General features: G+C 43.1%; 1 protein-coding gene across 1 annotated transcript in view; it reads left to right on the top strand.

Moving 5' to 3' along the window:
* CFAP54 (cilia and flagella associated protein 54) overlaps positions 1-21,906 on the top strand; it is a 2,172,274-nt gene that overhangs the window by 1,502,361 nt on the left and 648,007 nt on the right. The window contains exons 50-51 of the mRNA XM_085653834.1: positions 17,414-17,633; positions 19,030-19,103. Of these exons, the coding sequence (XP_085509960.1) occupies positions 17,414-17,633; positions 19,030-19,103 (294 nt within the window). The remainder of the gene's footprint in view (positions 1-17,413; positions 17,634-19,029; positions 19,104-21,906) is intronic.

Below are 21,906 nucleotides of genomic sequence, written 5' to 3'. Positions count from 1 at the left end.
ATCCGTCTAAAGGAAACACTTGATAGCTTCATGTGTTTTACACAGTGCAGGATGGCACCATGGTTTCTGGGAGGCCTTGCCTTTCCTCCTCAGGCAATAAAGAAGAAAACTCAACAAGCCTTCACCTTGTCCAGTCCTTGACATGAAATGATGACAACATTTTTCTCAAAGCAATCAATTACATTTTCTGATTTTTAGGTGTAAGGAATAAAGGTTCTGCAAAATTGTTATTTCTGGTAGAAGCAGGTTCCACACATTTACAAGGTGTAAGCAACTGATAAGGTCTAATTTCACACCCTAATTTCACTTCTGTGTCTCCGGCTGATGGTCTTTTATTGCCTGCTAAAAAATGTGGAGGGAAGAATACACTTTACCAATTACACAATTTCCCTCCCATCCATATCCAATACCCAAGAACTCTGGATTTTAGCTTTTGTAGATTTATTACAAAGCCAAAAACAACAAAATATAGACATACCTCAAAATCAAGGTATAAGGATACATGAAAACTAATACAGAGCCCTATCTACGGATATAGTTCATACGACAAAATAGGCATAAAATGATGAATTTCAAATTGAGAACACAGCAGAGTATAGATGCGGCGTCCAAGTCTCTTTTCATTTGTATTTCTGAATTTAGAATAATCTGTCCCTACTCTGCATCTAAAGTGGCATCCCTTTTGCCTCCCTTCCTAATAAGTTCCCCAAAAGGTGTCAGCACGTGTTAACTTCCAAAGAAGTACACTCATATCAAATGGGTCAAGTAGCTTAAAGCTACAGAGCTCGTTCTAAGATGTTCTCCTTTCTCAGTCAAAAGCAGAAGTCCTGCAGATCTGTCCCTGTACCTAATTCAAAAAGGCAAAGTTACACCCCTAAAGAATCAGATGATACATTGTTCAGTGAACAACTTCTTCAGTTACTTTCCACAAATCCAATTAATTTAGCACTTCTGTCTGCCGACCTTGGTTCCCGAGTTTCTCCAAGCACTGAAGGTGTCTTCCCTTTCTCCTGTCTGAGCGCCTCAAAGACATTCCTTTCCTCCCATGTATCTTCTTACATCTGAATTAACGAGGTCAAATTCCCGCACCTGCATTAGGGGTGAAACGAAAAACATTCTACACACATAAACTTTAATTAGCTCCTGACCTCAAGAGCAAATGAGGAGAAATGAAACCTTGAAAGAACAAAATTCAGGCCTATGATTCTAGCTAACTTTAAACACACTTTCATATGCACTCGCTTCACAGGCCTTTATATGAATTTTATAACAGTGAATACATCTGGTTACTTTTAATCAACATATACGTGCACTCCCATGATCTCTCTAAATACACACAAAATATGAATCAATTCTGTAAATCACGTCATGATTTTACTTCACAGATTTTTAAACGATGATATATAAACTTCATTTTATTATACACGAAGTTCAACCACACATTGAATATATACGAGTGCATTTCATCCATGAGTATAATGCCCCCCTTACAAATTTTAAAATGCCATGCGCTCTATCAGTTTCCCCCCTCTGATAACAAGTGTCATCAACACAAAACCTTTCCATAGTATGTCCTCCTTGCAGAAAAGACCGTCCTAAACAGAAGTTGTAGCCTGCCTTCCCTGCCTGAACTTCTCCAGATTCGTGAGTGACTGTCCTGCAGTCTTTCCCTCTGCCTTTCTCGGCTCCTAAGGAAACTCTCAGCCTGTCATGCTCTGTGCCATTTAAAAGCTCTGAAAGCACCCAACAATATGATAATACAGATCAAAACTATTTTGATGGGTTTCAGAATGTAACCAAAAATTCCCTGCCCCAAATTTCCAAACCAACTTACAATCTTTCCAAATCCTTGGCCAATTTTGTCCCAAATTCCATCTGTTGCCAAATCATGTATATCATTATGTATCTCAGTAATGTTACTTATATACTTCCTTATATCCTTGCTGTTGTCCGGTATATAAGTACAACACTGTTGAACCCTCAATAATTTACAGACTCCACCTTCCTTTACTAGTAAAACATCTAACGCAAGACGGTTCTGAAGCACCATGGCCCTTTTAGAGACCATCTCCCCATCAACAAGCAATAAATCTTGAGCTGTACTCGCAGACAACTTGTCCACTAATGTTGACAACCTTCTAATCTTTACATCATTCAAAACCACTCCTAAACTTGGTATCATTGCGCCAAACACATCACCAACAATTTCTCCTGCGCTAGTACCACGTTTCTCTCTACGTGATCGCTTCCCTTCCAATGGCCACAAATCTTCCATGTGGAAAATTTTAGGAAATACCACAGCCAAATAACATGTTCCATACCAATTTGGAGGTAATCGAACATAAGCATTCCTTCCACATACAAAATATACATTAGGCACTATGGTCAATTTATCCACTAGCGCCTTCTTTATTGAATCCTCAATCAAGAAAATATGTTCACATTCACTCTCTCCTACAAAATTTTTGTCATAATATGTCTGTGTTTGTCTAATACATAATTTCCCTTTATGTTGCATATCTAAAGCTATTGGACCAGAACTTCCTTTCGCCTTATGATCTAACTCTTCCTGGTTCCATGGAATTACTTAATGTTTGGGATCAGACTTAAATAATGTCTGTCTGTGTCTATCCTCTATTTGGTCCACTAATTTCTTTTCTATTTCAGATAACATGCATGTCAAATTGTGTCTATGAGCATATGCTGTATCTAAAGTCACTGTGGGTACAAAATACTTTGGCATCCTATCTTCCTTTTTGTAATAATCATACTTATTCAAATACTTCAATACAGGAACTTCAGGGAGCACTACATCATAATTAGAGAAATAGTACTCAAAATGAGCCTTACCATAAAACATACTCAGAAGCACACTACATGTAATGCCATAAGTCAGGGACAAGTGATGATATCTGATACCCTCTTCAACTGATGCTGGCAATTGCATGCACACATTACAATCCTTCGCTTCCATCGTGTCCACATACTTGTACAACAACCTCGCATATGCATTCAACGTAAAATCGTCCTTTGAAAGATCTACATGTAACAAACGACTAGTTTCTCTTATCATATCCTCATCTGTTTCTGTTGCACCCTCTCTTATGTTTGGTGTAGGAGGTATAGATGTCCCTTTTACCCCTTCTTCCAATTCAGTGGACTCAACTATGGATGTGATACTCACTACTGTAATAACTACAATTACTCCCACTATGAGTGTGCCTATCATGCATTTCTGCCTACGGCTCACATTTCTGGACTCCATGTTTAATCAGTTTCCAATTAGGTGTAGGAATGAAATAACACAGTCTCTTTTTCTTCCTCTTCGGATTTATACACAGAGTTTGTAAAAGATTTTCTTTTTGATGGTTGAATTCCTCTGTATTTGGTTTGATAATGATAATCTAAAGTTCATAAATAGTCATCCGTATCCCTATTGCTTCTTCTATTGATAAGACCCTAAATTTATTCTTCTTCCACTCAGGCCTAGGTTATCTTCTTTTAGAACAATGTTCATATGCTTTATTTCTCTTTATTCAGTTCAGTTTTCATCATAGATTATATCAGTGCCCAGAACATCAACAACAAGTTCCAGGATTTCCATATGAAATGCTGCCAATTCTTGAGCTGTAGGCTGACAACCAAACGTTGGGAATGTAAGTCGATTTAGAATTAGGAGTCTCAGTCTACTTAGTCTTGGAGGATCAGGTACCGTCAGTCAGATTACCGAGAGCCTCAACTCCTTGTACCAGCAGTTCGATCTCAATAACCAGTGTGTTCTCTCCGCGTAACACTCTTCCGGACCTGAGTCTCCCGGACTTCACTGGTTTCTGCATCTGTGACTAGGTATGTCCACTCGGGAGCTGTGTATTTTCGATACGGCACTTGTTCTCTTTTTGATCTTTGTAAACCTTCTTGATTTGGTTCGGTCTCACTTTGCTCAGATTCAGAAGTTTCAGAAATGGGAGTAAGATCCTTTTCTGATGTACGCCTCAAATTCAGTCTTTCTTTTCTCACTGGCCACCCTTCACTTCCAGCCTCTGTTCTTCTCTTCACTCCATCCTGTTCTACTTCTGTCTGATTTACTAGATCAGATTCTGCTTCGATTCCCACGTTTTCGTCGCTTTTGATGTTTATGTCGGAATCTAATGCAGCGTGATTTCTTCCAGCTTGACCCAATGAATGATCTACTGCAGTAGCAACCCTCACATGTTGGCTTGTCCCCTCTTCCGAGTTTCTATTCTCTGATGTGTTTCTTTGATCAAGGGGAGCTGTTTCTTCCGAGGGTGCTGGAACTCTGCGAGCGTGAGAGGCGTGGATCCAGTTTGGTAAGCCTCCGCACTTTACAGCTGTGCTTGTAACCAGGATCACTTGGTAGGGACAATGCCAACGTGCATCAAGGCAGCTCTTCCTTACGTGCTTTCAGACCAAGACCAAGTCCCCTGGGTTTAGGTCATGCAGGAGTTCCCTCGAGGTGGAAGCAGTCGCAGCCTCGACCTGGTGGGACACAGAATTAACCACATCAGCCAATCCCTTGGAATAATCAAGCACCAGATCATCGGTGATGTTTATCAGTGTTGTCGCTGGCATTGCAGGCAAACGCATCGCCCTCCCCATCAATATCTCGTGGGGGAACAATCCTGTTCGCCTATCTGGAGTGCTACGCAAACTCATCAGCACGAAGGGCAGCGCATCCGGGCATTTTAAAGACGTCGACGAGCAAACCTTTGCCACTCTCATTTTGATAGTCCCATTTATCTGTTCCACTAGGCCAGAAGCCTCCGGCCTATAGCTGCAATGCAGTCTCTGATCCACTTGTAAGGCAGCACACAACAGCTTCATCATGATCTCACTATGAAAGTGAGTTCCTCTGTCCGATTCCAATGAGGTCGGAAATCCGAACCGTGGGATAACGTCTCTAAGCAACAATTTTGCTACTGTGAGACTATCACACCTCCTAGTCGGATACGCCTCAACCCAACGTGAAAAGACACACACCACCACCAAAACATATCTTAGTCCATTGCACCTGGGCATCTCTATGAAGTCTAACTGCATTCGATTGAAAGGACCTCCTGACCTTCCAATATGACTCAAAGCACCCACTGTTTTCTTTCCTGCATTCATCTGCTGACACGTAACACATCTATGAGACACTGCTTCAGCATACACACGGAACCGTGGATTGAACCACGTCTGACAAAACACCCTCACCATCGCATCTCTTCCAAGGTGAACTGCTCCATGTATCTGCCTTGCCATAGGACTCAATAGACAGTTAGGTAACACTGCTCTTTCATCTGTTGACTTCCAAATGCCATCACCTCTTCTCTCACAACCTGCTCTAACCCATGCTGCTTCTTCCTCTTCAGAGACCTCTTCTTGTAGTATTTGAATCTCATCCCAGGTATCGACCATAGCCAACATCATGCTGAGCTCGGTCTCTTCTGTGCTCTCTCCCACATATTCTCCATTAAATATACAAGCATGTATAGCACAGAAATGAGCCCCTTCAATGGCTTAGCGGTTTCCTTTGGTGACAAAATCCTCCTCCTTCCCGTGTGCTGCACATTTGACCACCGCTATTTCTTTTGGTTTCTGTAACGCTTCCAACAGCTGTCTCACATATTCTCCATTTCTGATTGGAGATCCTGATGACGTTAAGAACCCTCTCTGTGCCCATACCTGCCCAAAGTCAAGAACTACTCCGAACCCATGCTGACTGTCTGTGTAGACAGTCACTCTGACTCGATCAGGGATGAAACATGCACGTATTAGGGCAATAATTTCCCCCACCTGTGCAGAATATACTCCTTGTAAACAAGCGGCTTCCACAACTCCAGAAATAGTACCAACAGCAAAAGCTGCTCTCAAACAACCTCCATTGTCTCTTAAACATGATCCGTCAAAAAAGAGGGCCAGATCAGATTCAGGTAAACGATCATCATCAATGTCAGGTCTGGGCTTGGTAGAAATCTCAGTCGCATCTAGGCAGTCATGCTCCTCACAATCTTCATCTTCTACAGGTGGATATAGCATCAGTGTGGCAGGGTTTAACATAGAACATCTTTTCAAAGTCACATTTTCAGACGCTAGTATAACTTGCTCATACTTGGTGAGCCTATTGTTAGTCAGATACTGAGTCTTGGTTCTAGTCATCAGGAGTTCCACTGAGTGTGGTACATATACTGTAAGGGGATGACCCATCACAATGCTTTCACATCTCTCAATGCTGACACCAGTTGCAGCAACGGATCTGACACATCCGGACAACGCCGAAGCCACTGGATCTAAGGTGGCTGAAAAATCAGCTACTGGTCTACGGGCACCCCAAGTGTCTGAGCTAATACTGCCAATGCGCATCCATCCTTCTCATGACAGAAAAGGGAAAACGCTTTATTATAATCAGGCATTCCAAGAGCTAGAGCACGGCTTAAGCTTTCCCTTAGCTCCTGAAAGGCCCTCAAACAATCGTCATCCCATGGTACCAGATCACTGATGTCCTTCCGTGTTAACCTCAATAAAGGATTTGCCTGCAGAGAAAAACTTGGGATCCACTGTTGACAATAGCCGACCATTCCCAAAAACATTCAGACTTCTTTCTGCGTTTTTGCAGTACCCATTTGCAAAATCGCCTCTACACGATCTGGTGACACCTTTCTCTTTCCCTTTTCCATTCGATGCCCCAAATACTGTACTTCAGACAGACAGTACTGAAGTTTGCCAGGTGACACCTTATGTCCATTCCCTGCCAGATGATTCAACAAAGCCACAGTATCTATCCTACAAGCACCTTCGGTCTCAGAGGCAACCAAAAGGTTATCTATGTATTGCATAAGAACCGAATTCTGTGGCTTTGTCAGATCCTCAAGATTCTTTTTCAAAATTTGATTAAAGATAGACGGACTTTCTTATACCCTTGTGGGATACGACACCATGTTAACACACGGATTTCCAGCCAGAAAGCAAATAAAAATTGGCTCTCCTCATGGAGGGGTATCGAGAAAAATGCTTGACATAGGTCAATGACCATAAACCATTCAGCTTCACAGGGTATTTGAAACAAACTCATAGCTAGATTCGGTACCACAGGACAACATGGAATCACAATCTCATTAACCCAGCGCAAATCCTGTACTTTTCTATACTTGCCACTGGGTTTCTGCAGCCCCATTATAGGTGAATTACAAGAACTTCCTCTAATCTCCTTCAGTACGCCTTGCGCAATCATGGATTCAATCTCTGGTGTTATCCCCACCACTGTCTCAGGTGTTAACTTATGCTGTGGCGTTCTTGGAAATCTGCATTTGGCAGGTTCAACTCCTCGAATCAAACCTATCTCCTCCCCTGTAAAATCTCACACCACAGGATTCACAGAGTCCCTCAAATCCACTGGTAGCTCATCTTTGGTCAATACAATGAACATCTCCGCACACAAATTTTGACTTGCCATTTTAAAAACCGCATCGTCGTCACAGGTTTGTAGTTCGACTCCCTTCGGAGTACAATAGATGGTACAATTCAACATGCACAAAAGGTCATGTCCTAATAGACAAACCGGACTTGAATCACATGCCACAAACTGGTGCCGGTCCTGAAAGGTTCCTATTCTCACAGGTAACTCATTAGTTGGTGAATTAGTCATCTTCTGATTCGTCACTCCTACACTTGAATCAATTGTCCAGAAAGTGACAAATTTGGAACTACAGCTGACCTCACAGTAGATGGAGCTGCACCAGTGTCAATTAAAAACATGATCGGGTGACCATTGACATCACCCTCCACAAAGGGTCCCCTCTAATCTACTTCTAATATTGCTCTCAAGGTACAATCCTCCTCCCCCTCTCACACCTTCCTTGTGATGTATTTTGATCATAGTTGTCGGTCAATTCAATGAAAGGCATTTGCTGGTATACATAGTTTCCTGCTGCAAACCTAGGGGGTTGAGGCACCTGCACCTGAACTTGAGGTTCCAAGCCTCCCCCATACATTGACTTAGGTTTAGTCACCGTGTTCAGACCATCAGATACCTGTACAGTTTCCTCATTTTGTGTTTGATTGGTAGGATTTGAGCGACACTCCCACTTCCAATTTTGTGACAATAATGACAAGCAGTGTTTCTCCTCGGGTTAACCCATTCAGTTCCTGTACCTGCATCCATTCCTCGTCCTCTTCCCTGTCCCTGGTAACTTGTCATGTTTTGTCCCATTCCACGACCACTCCCTTGTCGTGGACCCATTGTACCTCCATTCTCTGTGCCTGGTCTGGTCTTTCAGCATTCCTCACCTGCACCATCATCAACTTATCTTTCATTTTCTTATGCGTGGACTCTACCTGATCACTACAGTACTTAGCATAGCGCAGAATTTCGTCCACCGACTTATCAGATGCTACTGAATCATCAAACTTATCTCAGCTCTCAATCCTAACACAAATCTCAAGACACACTGTCCCATATCTTTTTGTTCGAGGGCATCAAGGCTACTATGCTGTTTGAAGGCCAATAAGAGTCTTTCATAATAATCATGCACTGATTCCTTTGGCTCCTGGGTGGTACAATCTATCTTGAGCCAATCAATAGTTCGAGGGGCTACTTTGGACTGCAGCCACGTAATTGCCTGTTCATATTTCTTCATTACCTCGGCCGATGGACCATGAGTTATGGGATCCCTAGTTGGTTCTGCAGTTGGTCACTCAGTTGCGATTTTACATGCCGCCTACAAATCTCCTGGAACTACTATGTCAAATAGGTTATTCAAATCTATCCAGAGAACCTTGGAGATTTTCACAAACCGATCAATTTGTTTGTACCACTCCTCAGGCTTCTACTTCAGCCGAGGTGAAATCATTTGTGAAGGATGCCAAATCACTCCTGCTCCAAGGCACATGAACGTACCCTCCATTCTGTACTTACCGTAACCGAAAATGTCCTACTCTCTCTGTTCCCCCTCCAGGAGGCGGGGTATCTCCTATTCCTCTCCTCATGGTCTTTTTCTTAGACCACTTCTCTTCCTATCGATCTAATGCTTTCCATGCCCTCATTCCTATGACTAATTCTCGATTGTGTACTTTCAACTCTACTACTCTCTTCTCCTCTAATTCTTGGTCTGTGACATTCAGTCTGTAGTTTCCCTGTAACATTTTTGTTATTGTCAAATCTACATCATACTTCCGCGCCAGCTGAACCAATGTCTCATGAGCTCTTTTCGCCTTTCGAGTGACATCTTTGGCCACAAACAGCAATTCATCTAAATCTAGTCTTTCCAATGGCAGATTTCCATCTATCACCTCCTCGACCTCTGCCTTCAATTTTAGTACATCCAACAATCTTGCCTTCACTGCAACTTCAATTCTTCCTTGATTTATCACATTGCATGGTCCCTCTTTATCACAACTTCGGCTTCTCCAACCTTCTCCGGTCGCCTCATCTTGACTCATGCGCCGACCTTCTCTCTCACAACTCTGACTCCTTAATCGACTTTCCAATCCAACATTCGGGGCGCTAGGTCTTATTCTTATTTAGGCTGAGCTCCTCATATTTTCCTGTACTAGTGGAACCCACATTCATATTCCTGACCTAGAATTTGCCAGTGCTCTTGGTCGTCTCACTTCCGATCCTGTACTCACCCTTGAAGGGTCTGCCGTTGCCGCCAACGGGGTACTAGTCTCCCAGGCCCCAAGGGCACCCTTGTTCTCATAGTAAGACTCCCTCCAGAGATGGTATCTTCACTTATTCCCGTTTGTTGTTGCCTCCCACTATCTCCCATACTCGGATTGTATATTGAGACTACGAGTCCAATGGTAACCGGTACCGTAAGGGCTTCTGGCAACTGCATTTCACTGTTCGTTCCTCTCATTTCAGTATTTTCAAGTTCTGATCCCAATGGAATTCTTCCCACTACTCTTGAACTTACTCCTGTTGGATCAGTTCCCACTTCTTCTGGGCTTCCCTCTTTCAGTTCTCGCTTTCCCTCTTCAGACTAAGGATTGTAAGGTAGAGGACGGTCTGCCAACAGTCTATCCAACAGACTTTCATCAGTATCGCTGTCATCTCCAGTGTTTCCTGTCTTTGCACTAGCTCCCTATAGGAACAATGGATACAATCTATCTCCCTCTATGGCATCTACCCTCCATCTCTTCAACTGTGCATCCCCCATGGCATCCTGATATGACTTCATGGCTTTTCTCATCCTTCCTTGAGAGTTTTCTCTTCGCCTAGCTTGTGCTACCTGCATCCATGCATCTAAAGCCTCAAATTGGATGGGTCTAGGTGGAGGTTTTAATGATGACATTACACCTCTCAATTGATACAACACATTCAATCGAAATGAACCATATTGTGGAAAAGCCAATTCTCCTTCATTTTCTGTAATCTTATGCCAATTTTGAAGCCACACTATTGTATGCAATCCTACATTCGCTGCCATATAGTGTGCCGGGGTATCCTCTGGCGGGGCATCTTCCCCGACTCAAGTCACTACACCTGAATCTCCTGTACATAAATCTCGCAATACCTTAAAACATCTCATTTTGAACTTTATTCGATACAACACACAATTTTCTTTTCCAAAATTTTTCGCAGAGAACCCTTCAATCCCAGCGCAGCGTTACACCAACTGGTCTATCCCAGCGCGGCACACTCTGACATCACTGTTCCCTCTCCGCAGCGGTTCACCCTCCTTTACAATTTTAGCTCATACATTCGCTCTCACATTCACACAACCAAGTAACTGATTATTAAAAAGCTACTAAACCAAGTAACTACCTGTCAGGCAGCCACAGCAACTTACAGTTACATAAAATCAAGTAATTGTCTGCCCTCTAAAAGATCGATAGTATACGCTCACTCAAAAACATTCACACCCAGTGACCCATGACCTGCATCAGTCACTTGAATCACTGTAGTCCACCTCTGGCTTGAGGTTTTCCACACGCAACTCTCTAAAATCATTCACACAAAGTTCCCTACCACAAGTGAGCCGTCGATAGCGCTCCACGACACCCACATTAATGATCACATTAATGATCATGCGATTACAGCTACAAAACTATCCTGGGATCTTGAACTTCTCTTGAGTCCGTTTACCAAAACCACACGTTTTTGGACCAGTAAACCAATTACCTCACGTTCACTTGACTATCATTCCAACTCCGCAAGACATCACACAATCAATTCACTGCAATCTAACACACACACACACACACTATTCATACTCTCGCTATTGCTGTCTTCGCCGCACCATCAGCTTCCACCAATCTCCGTCAACGCCCGCCGTCCTCTGTTCTCTAGCATGGTTTCTCTTTTGGGCTCTGTAAGTCTAATTCTGTTCTAAATTTTCTAAAATCTCCCCTCACTTCTAGAGGCAACCATCCTCGTTTACCACCAATTGATAAGACCGAATTTCACACCCTAATTTCACTTCCGTGTCTCTGGCCGATGGTCTTTTATTGCCTGCTAAAAAGTGTGGAGGGAAGAATACACTTTACTAATTACACAATTTCCCTCCCATCCGTATCCAATAACCACGAACTCCGAATTTTAGCTTTTGTAGATTAGTAACAAAGTCAAAAACAACAAAAGATAGACACACCTCAAAATCAAGGTATAAAGATAAATGAAAACTAATACAGAGCCGAATCTACGAATATAGTTCATATGACAAAATAGGCATACAATGAGGAATTCCAAAATTAGAACACAGCAGAGTATAGATGCTGCATCCAATTCTCTTTTCATTTGTATTTCTGAATTTAGAATAATCTGTCCCTACTCTGCATCTAAAGTGGCATCCCTTTTTCCTCCCTTCCTAATAAGTTCCCCAAAAGGTGTCAGCACGTGTTGACTTCCAAAGAAGTACACTCACATCAAATGGGTCAAGAGCTCGTTCCAAGATGCTCTCCTTCTCAGTCAAAAGCAGAAGTCCTGCAGATCTGTCCCTGTACCTAATTCAAAAAGGCAAAGTTACACCCCTAACAAATCACATGGTACATTGTTCAGTGAACACCTTCTTCAGTAACTTTCCACAAATCCAATTAATTTTACACTTCTGTCTGCCGACCTTGGTTCCCGAGTTTCTCCAGGCACGGAAGGTGTCCTCCCTTTCTCTTGTCCAAGCTCCTTAAAGACATTCCTTTCCTCCCATGTATCTTCTTAAATCTGAATTAACGAGGTCAAATTCCTGCACCTGCAGTAGGGGTGAAGCGAAAAACATTCTACACACATACATTTTAAGTAGCTCCTGAACTTTAGAGCAAACGAGGAGAAATGAAACCTTGAAAAAATGAAAGTCAGGCCTACGATTCTGGCTAACTTTAAACACTCTTTAATATGCACTCGCTACACAGGCCTTTATATAAATCTTATAACAGTGAATACATCTGGTTACTTTTAATTAACATATAGGTGCACAATTACACGATCTCTCTAAATACACATAAAATATGAATCAATTCTGTAAATCATGTCATGATTTTACTTCACAGATTTTTAAACGATGATATATAAACTTCATTTTATTATGCACAAAGTTCAACCACACATTGAATATATACGAGTGCATTTCGTTAATGAGTATAATGCACCCCTTACAAATTTTAAACCGCCATGCGCTCTATCACAACAAATACTTTAAGGTTCAGGAAAAAGGATATGGGACAAACAATAAAAATAATATCCTCCTTTTCAGCGTGTACTGCTTCTATATTTGTGTATCATCACATGGACTATGACAAAGAATGCATCATAACAATTCATATTTTTATTTATTTTAACTTCATTTCTTTAACAACTTATTCACATCTCCAACCACCGACTTTGTGAGAAATATTTCAATATAAAGAATAGATCTCCTTTCACAAGAGTCAGTATCAAACAGCCTACAATTATCACCCAAAAATATTATGAAAACACATTTTCACAAAACACATTATCAAAAGTCCTTGCCCCTAGCTCCATTCATTGATACATTCATACTTAAGCATAAAACTAATTAAAAACAATGGGTCCCAACATCATCAACAATCCACATAACAGTTTTTATCCAGTGGATCAGCATTTTGTACCCTACTGGTTAGTTAGTGACTGATGAGCCTATTAATGGTTGACACATGTTTCAGTGGGTACTTTTCTCATAATGCCTCTTTCCTAAGGACCAACCTCTCATCACCTTACGTATCATACTTGTGAGGTTTGGGGCTTTTTTCATTTTAGGGTTATTTTCATCATACACCCATATGCATATTGCCATGAAGATATTCCATAGGGTCTATACGCACATCTATCTTATTGCGATTATGGCTATAGAGACTAAAAGTATCACTTAATATTTGCACAAATATTCACCACCTTCAATGTGGGTGCAGGGACAAGCAGACAGTTTCTAAGTTCAAATGTCACTAAATGGGGACAGCCTCAAACTGCAGGATCCCAGTCGCTTGCCCAGTATTGGCAGCTCACATACGATACAGAGCTGGGGCTCAGCTTTGAGGTCAGTTTTCGCTACAAAAATGCCGAGGTCAGTGATGTAAAGCAAAATGGTGGCCCCCCAGCAGAATGTGATGAGGAGTCCTTAGTGTCCCATATCTCATATATATTCCTTGGTGTTGGGCTGAATACACCCCCTTGAAGGGATGAGGGGCCCCTTCACCACAGGGACAGCAGGGCATGCATTCCCTGCTCTAGGGATTGATCAAATACTGGAGAGGAAGGGTCACAAGAAGCCAGTGCTGCACTATATTGTTTTATTATTGACTGCACCACTAAATTGCACTAGCTGCCAGGCTTCGCAATTGACATAGTTGTACATTGTTGTAGTTATTTTATTACAGTTCTAGCTAGCCCTATTGGCAGGTGTATGAGCTTCCTCCTGTATGTAGGTTCACTTAATAATACAGTTAGCCCAAGAGGCTCTGCAGTAATGGAAACTGCTGCTTTGTGTCTATAGTGTAGCAACCATTGTACACTGTCGCCAGTTGTTTTTAGACAGAGTGCATGTTTGTGCCACATTTGCATAGTCAATGGACACTGTTGCACTATGTACATGCGTCACAAAGTCATTTGGTCATGTAAATGTGATTTCCTTGAGCTAATGGCTTGCAATTTCACATTTCCAATATTCAAATATAGGGGGATTTAACGTGGAAGTGAATCTTCTCAAGGGAGGGAAATGGACGTTCTAAAATGAGAATGCTCTGAAATCTTTGTGCACACCCACAAGCCCTGTGAATTAGTGCAGGGGCGTAGCTATCAGTGCAGCACGATCCCAGAAGTGTGAGGGGCCCACTGTACTCCAAATATAGCTGTCAGTCAACACAGTGCTGGGGGCCTATTTTTGGTGGCATTATGTCACCTGGTAACCTAGCAAGCTCCCCTGGTGAGTATTCACAAACGTGTTTTTGCCTCGTTCCCCCTCCCCCACCCCACCTAAAGTTTTTGAAACATTTGCCTCATCACGGCCAGTAGTAAAACTGTTTTCAGCATGGACTTGAGGAAGTACCTCCCTTCAAATAACAAGGGTATACTGAAAGCGGTTTCTTCAGGACAAAATATTTTACTCATGGAGAAAAAAGGAAATTAGCAAATGCCCGTTTGACAAGCAGGTACACATCTTACTCTGTGCACCTTACCATTACATCTGTGTAACGTTTTACTCCACTTTGTTCTTACCACAAGCTGTAACTGCTGAACCTTCGTAGCGGTAATTATTTTATTATTAGTAGGAGTGCAGTGGTAGTGTTGTTGTTGATATTATTACAATTTCGCAACCATTCTTCCACAGAAAAGCTGTAAAACTATCCATTGGTCCTATACTTGTTGCATTTCTAAAACACATTGAAAAGTTTGGGCAATATGAAACAGATATTGTCTGGCAAAGAGGACATTATCTCATTAAGGCATATTTTACTGTTTACACATTTTTTGCATGTACATATGACAGCTCTATCGTAGTGGGTTACATACAAAGAAAGCATGTACTACGTTTTGAACCCTTCCCTGCGTATATTGCAAACATGATCCATGTTGGCTAAACGGCTATTTCAGCGGATGTCTGCTTATTAGGGTGATCTGCCTGTTTTAAATTTGAAAAATGTTGTCTTACTGTGCGATCACAGGCACAGTTCCCTCTAAGGTGCGCACCTGCTGTGCCTGCACATCTTCATTCTTGATCCAACGCACAGAGATGTTTGCAGTGCGCTCACTTTTCATTTGGAAAAAAATGAATGATAAAAGCTTTATTGCCACAGTTCTGCCATTTGTTTGTGTGCGCTGATAACCCTTTCCCCCCCTCACACCAACTTTATTTTGATTTCAAGTGTAACAACAGTGAAATCAAGTCTGGGAGTAGAAAGGCGCCGTGGCTAATATCAGGGGTCCTCCACGGTACAACATCCCACGTTTTCATTTCTGAATTTAAAAAGACAGTTTTCTGGCTGCTTTGTCTTCGAAGCAGTGTTTGTTACAAAAAAGAAAATGCATTCTTCTGTCATGATTGTTGAATAATAGCCAGTTGGGTCATTTGGGAAGGATATTTCTAACCACAGGTTCCTTAGCTTTAGAATGTGGCAAGTTTCAGATTGGAACAGGACATCTTCTCAGCAGTGCTCTCACATGCAGCTAAATTGCTTTCCACCACCTAGAAATGGTGGAGTGAAGCCACAGATAAGCGTCACCCCTGCACGTTCACTTCATGTGCTTTCTTTCAACCCCTTCGAATGCAGATCTCGAGCTCCTCTCCCTTTGCCGGTTTGATGAGTTTTTCATAGCACATAGCAGAATTCCAGTGTGCGACTTAAGGATCTCTCCACCTAAAATTACAGGGTTCAAATCATGCCCGACTGTCCTAAATGCATGTCAGTGTGCTATTGGTGTGCCATTGGTGTTTGGACTCAGTTCACAACTCCACATTGTTTGAGGAATTTGCTCTCATGCACCCAATGGCTGACCAAGACCATGAAGTGAAGCAGCTTGTCACCGAACATTGAAAAAATCAATGCAGGTCCTGCTCCCATGGCTGATCCTGCAACAAGTTCTCTTTGCTTATGAAGTTATCCAGTACACTTTAGTCCAAATCAATGCAGACTCGACCCAATCACTCTACTCATCAAAATAATAGTTGTGAAAGTGTCAAGGTGCCAGTAGATCTCCCTCCTTATCTCCGATTGAGGAGCCGATCCTACAGTTAATCCTGATGGACCCTGAGTTCCATGGGTTATCAGTGATACCACAGCATGTTGAGGCCTTTGAGGAGACCATGCTCTGTTTTTTTGGCATTCTTCTTGTTCCCTCTGGTGTGCGTCAGGGATAAAGGATTCCCAGAGGCGTCCAATCCTGTTACTGCAGGTGTATCCGTTCTTGGTACCGTCAGAGTATCTGGAACAGACCATGGCTTCCACTCCATCTTCAGTGCTAATTTCTATTCTGGCTCCCGGGCCTGTGTTGGTCTCGTCTTCATTGACACTGGTCCCAGTGTTGTTGCTGGATGAGGTTTCTCTGCCGTCTCCATGTCCAACCCCGAACAGACTCCCCTACCGTTAGATGCAGACACAACATTCCTTCTCCCACATAGCCATCCTCTTTTGCCACACCAGCTTTTCAGTTCCAGTTCTGTCCTGAGTTTCCATCACTAGGAGATGGCAGTGGAGATGATGACTTACCCTGACATTATGATGATGACAGTTTATATATGGATTTACAAGAAGTCAGTGGGCTTGACACTTCGCCTGACACAGGGTTGATTTCCTCTCTTGGGCCACGATTGGCCCAAGAGACATGCTGTCGAGGTCCTGGATCAAAAACTTCCTTCTGTTGAGGATAAAACATATGAGGCTACTGAAGTTCTGTAGTCTGGGTCCGCTTCTCCTGAGCCCTTACTGCCATTTAACAAAGCCCTAACTGATACTGTTGTGAGCACTCGGTCTAAACTTTGCTTTTTCCTACCAGATAACAGAAAGGTGACCAGGTGCCTCAGACTGGCCCTGGCTACCCTGATTTTCTTACACTTAAAGCTTAAGTATTGAAATAATCAATGCAGACATTTCTGATGCAAAGGTGGGGCCTTATGCACAAGCCAAGCTAGTGACCACTTCATGCACATGAAAAAGGAAAGTAGTGATCTGGTTTGCCCCATTTTGAAAACCTACCCTTAATCTGGTTGTTCCTACATAGGCGCCGAGTATGAGAGGGCCAGTACTTTCTGACCCGTGCACGAATCCCTGTTTGCACAGGGGTCAGAATTTTGAATTGTGCAGAATTTATCACACCCATTAATTACCTTGTCATGATCTTAATGCTAGAGGTCCAAGTATTGCAACATTTTGATATCGAAGTCTTATCTGATATGTATTTGTGTACAATATTTCTTGTTAAAAGGTATTTTCCAAAAATAAATCATTACTATGTTTTAATGAATTTTAGGCATTGGAGAGCCTGTTAAATAAAAGTCCAAGTACAACTTTAACGTCCCTCTGTGAGCATCAAATAATGAAGAAGTTTGAAATGGCAAAAATGCACTTCATAATCAGCATTTCATCAACAATTAATGTAATCCCGGAAACAGTGAAAAGACCAAGCTATTCTGTAATTGACCAGAGTAGTGTTAAAGGTGGATTGAAGACCGAAGGTGCTCCAACCGAAGGTATTTTATTACAAATATTTTGAACTCTAACAGTGACTTTAAAATCTCACTCTACCTACAATATAATCAATGTAATAATTTCCATGTGCTTTCCTAAGAAATGTGTACAGTCAGTTCTTCATATCCCCACAAAACATGTGCCATAATTACATATCCAGTTAAACTGTAAATATGTTCTACTCTGACTGACTGGATCATGGATTCCTTTATGGGTAAGAGTTATCAGATTTTTACAAATGTAAAGACTTTCTGTTGTGCCAAAGATCGGACCATTGTAGAGAGGTTTGTTGATATTTGTGCAGAAACCATAGTGTTTGCTAAATGAAATATCGACAGAGAATTTAGAATGTGGTCACTGACGTCTCAGAATACACATGTCTGAGCTATGGCACACATGTCTAGAACCCTAAAAGCACCCTTGAGTAAGAGGACAGTTTTTTAATGGCTTCGGTATATCTTAAATGTTGTGTGATCCTTTCAAGTTATCCAGATAGGTGATTCTCTAATGATGCTCCTGCCATTCAGAAGGGACGTGGTTTAAGCACAATGACACTATGCAAAACTATCTAAGAATTGCATAGCTGCCAGCATGACCAGAAAAGCTGTCAGATAATTGTTCAGAAACCCTTGTAAACAATAGCATGCACATCGGAAGTAGTGCTGACGTATACAGAAAGCCTATTTATGTGTTTGTAGTCTGTTTTATATGCTTGCATTTGCTTGCTTTGTCAGTAGTCCTTGCCAAAATTCCTTGCCAAAATCTCTCAACGTTTTCAAATTGTTTCATTTACTATACAAACAGCAAGAATGACTCTCTTGTTTTGTTTTATGTGAAATCTCTCTACAAAAACATTTGGAATATGGACCTTCATACTGAGTTATGATTTGGTAGAGATTATTTGCCAAATTCATGGAATGAAAAATACTTGCCCTTTATAAGAATCGATTTGATCAATGTTTCTTTTTCCTGAAGATTCTATATACTTTGAAATATTCCCAGAATTGATCTTTCATATATTTTCTAATACAATAGTACCAGGTTGCACCACAGATTCAAAGTTGCTTCTCCAGACTTGCATGTAAGTGGTATCACTAAGTTTATATGTGGAAACGTTGGTAACTGATATTAGGTTCCAATTCTTTTCCTCCCTGCCAAAGGACAATTACGTCAACACACCAGCTGGCACACTAACAAAAACTCTACAGGACAAAGAAGTATTCTGCAGCTACATATTTTACAATATCTTTAAACTGTAATTTACATATCTTATTTTTAAATTTTCTTAGTTTAGCTGCTTCCCATGTTGCTTCTTCATCAGTATTAAAATTAGAATAGAGAACCATTCCAGTGTATTCTGTTACATTTTGTTTACATTTTTTGTGCTAGTTATTGCAGAAGAAGAATACGAAAACTTGCCTGTCATTGTTCAGCTTATCTCAAAGGAAGAATTATCTTTGGCAAGGATAAAGGTATGCATTGTTTGGCAAACTACAACAAAATAATAGCATTTTGGGTTGTCAACCTCTATTAAGTGGTCTGTTACTTTCTAACTAATTCCGTGCCAGGTAAGTTCCAATATTAACATACAAGCACGTTCAGCATCATAAAAATGCAATAGCTTTAAAGAACAATTGTTTTCTATTCAGTCTATTGTACATATCTGTTTAATAAACAGGTTTATTTGTGTTGCATTTTGGTCTTTATGTTAATTCCTATTCCATCATTTTCTGCACTGCATACAATGAGCAATTGTTAAGTTTCGGGATGGTTTTCAGGATATAAAAGATATTTTCTGAATGTACGTGATAACAGCATCAATCACGTTTATTGTCTATTTATCAGACAGAAAGAAGGGTCAAGGCATAAAAGTCCTGAACTCATCAACACAGAGTATAAGGAGTGAAAAATCACATGCACATTGGTGCAACGAACTAGAATGTGGCCCTTCTACATCTCTATAAGGGAATTGCTTCCCAACACAAACATCCACAAAAGTGGTTCAGCACTCAAGTCAATTGAACCTACACCAAAAATTTTCAGTCCATAATGCACAATTCAGAATTGTAAGGCATGGTCATCACAATGAACAAATGTTAAAGTCATTTCTTCTTCCAATAAGTCTTTATTCATCATCTTTTCTTAACCCCTTCCCCGCTCATGACGGAACCGTTCCGTCATGAGCCACGGTTGCCGTGTGCTCATGACGGAACGGTTCCGTCATGACAATCCTGTTGGCGGCCGCTCCGCCTGCGCGGCGCTGTTTCCCCGCCTGTGCGGGGCGACAACGCAAATGGGCGGAGTCATGACGGAACCGTTCCGTCATGAGCACAGCTCAACTGTGGCTCATGACGGAGCGGCTCCGTCATGAGCACAGGCCCACCGCGCTGCCCCCCTGCCCCCCCCAGCGCTGCAGCGGAATGTCCGCAGCAGCGAAGGGGTTAAAATCACGCTTTTTATCCACCTTTGATTTCTTCAGGGCTCAATATGCAAGTGGTCATCTTGCACAATCTTCATGTTGTGATGTATAACAAAGTAATATGTTGATCTGAAAGAAACACATAGTGATAGACTCCTTACCTTAGAATTTTCCCCAGGCATCAGACTGGATCTGGAAAGTTTTCGTCAGCAGTACCCCTGCGCGTCGGAAGGTGCTCTTCATGCGGCTCCGCGTCCTTCGTTGGCGTCGTGGTCATCGTGGTCGTCGTGGTCGCCTAGATGACATCGCGGCAACTACTTAGATGCCGCCCTTGCGCGCTGGCGTCAGTTCTTTCTTTTTACGCGCCAGCAAGCGCAGATCCGGAGAGAGCGGTACCCCCAGTCACTTTTTGACTGAGTTTTTCGAGCCCTTTTTGTCTCTATTTTTCGAGTCGATCAACTTCTGGTGCAGTAGTGATGCCCGAATCAAGTCCTGTGGGGACTGTCATCGAATGATGTCGGTGACGGACCCGCACCGCGTGTGTCTTTACTGCATGAAGCGCGACCACGACCCCAAGTCGTGCTCCGACTGCTGGGCCATTGCGCCGAAGAATTTGCGGTAGCGGTCCCGAAAGTTGCTGGAAGTCCGGCAGTCGGTTCCCCGCCCCTCAAGGTCCTGGTCCTGTGGGAGGTCGAGGGACCGGTCGCGGAGCCGCCACCACTGTTGGTCGGGATCGAAGTCTTCGCACTCGGGGTCGGGTAAGACGAAGCATTCCAAGAAGTCGAAGAAGCGACATCGCTCTCCGACTTCCCCTCACCGGTCGCGCGACACATGCGAGGGTGCAGGTGGTGCCTCCCCCATTGTTCCAGCAGAGCCTATGCAGTCTGTCGGCGACTCCCGCCCAGCTGCAGGAATTTGTGTCAGCCATGGCTCGCCTCTTTGGGCCGTCGGGCCCCGCCGGTGCGCCTTCGGGCACTGTGATCCCAACTGGGGGTCCTAGCTCTTTACTGCTGATGGCTCCGGCATCGCTTTCGGCTCTGGCCTCGGCGCCGCAGGACCCCCATGGATCCGGGCTCGGATCCCGGTCGACGCCGGTTGACCCTGTGACACCTCCACTGACGTCGACCCCACCGGCACCACCTCCGACGTCGCCCGGCCCACCAGATGATGTCACCCCTGGTTTCAGCCCCGATGTGGATACGTCACCAGACCGGCGTCGCTCTATGCCGATTCCGACGCTGACTGGGGATTTTTATCCCTATGTCCATCCTCCTTATTTTCAGCCTGTTTGTCATCCTTCGGAGGAAGGGGAGGACTGGGAGGGGTCTGAGGACCCTCTCACAGCACAGTGTGAGCTTGACCCGGACTGGGCAGAGGAGCTGGGGGATGCCAGTGGTCTTGATACATCTCCTGACCTTGGCATGCTAACTCCTCCTACCGTGGCTATGGAGGAGGGTGCAAGTTATGTAGTGGTGTTGCATAGGGCGGCCGAGGCCCTCCGCCTCGAACTCCCTACAGTGGCCGTCAGGACTAACCCCCTGACAGAAGTCCTTCAGCCGGCAGCTACCTCTGCAGAACAACTGCTGCCTTTTAACAAAGCACTTTCGGACGTTCTTTTGGGCACCTGGTCCAGGCCCAACACAGAGTCTCCTGTTCATAGGAACGTGGCCCGATGCCATCGCCCGGCCCCGGGCATCCCCCTTTTCCTTTCCAAACACCCCACTCCTGAGAGCTTGGTTGTCCAAGCCTCTACGTCCCAAAGTGCATTCCCTACCGCACCTCCGGACAGGGAATCCAAGAAACTGGAGCAGTTCGGTAAGAAGATTTTTTCTTCCGCCAGTTCAGGGCTGCGGTCA

This window comes from Triturus cristatus, chromosome 4_1 (assembly GCF_964204655.1).
Source record: "Triturus cristatus chromosome 4_1, aTriCri1.1, whole genome shotgun sequence".
Taxonomy (NCBI): Eukaryota; Metazoa; Chordata; class Amphibia; order Caudata; family Salamandridae; genus Triturus; species Triturus cristatus.
Note: the sequence above shows the minus strand (reverse complement) of the source record. Positions and strands in the feature narration are given on the sequence as shown.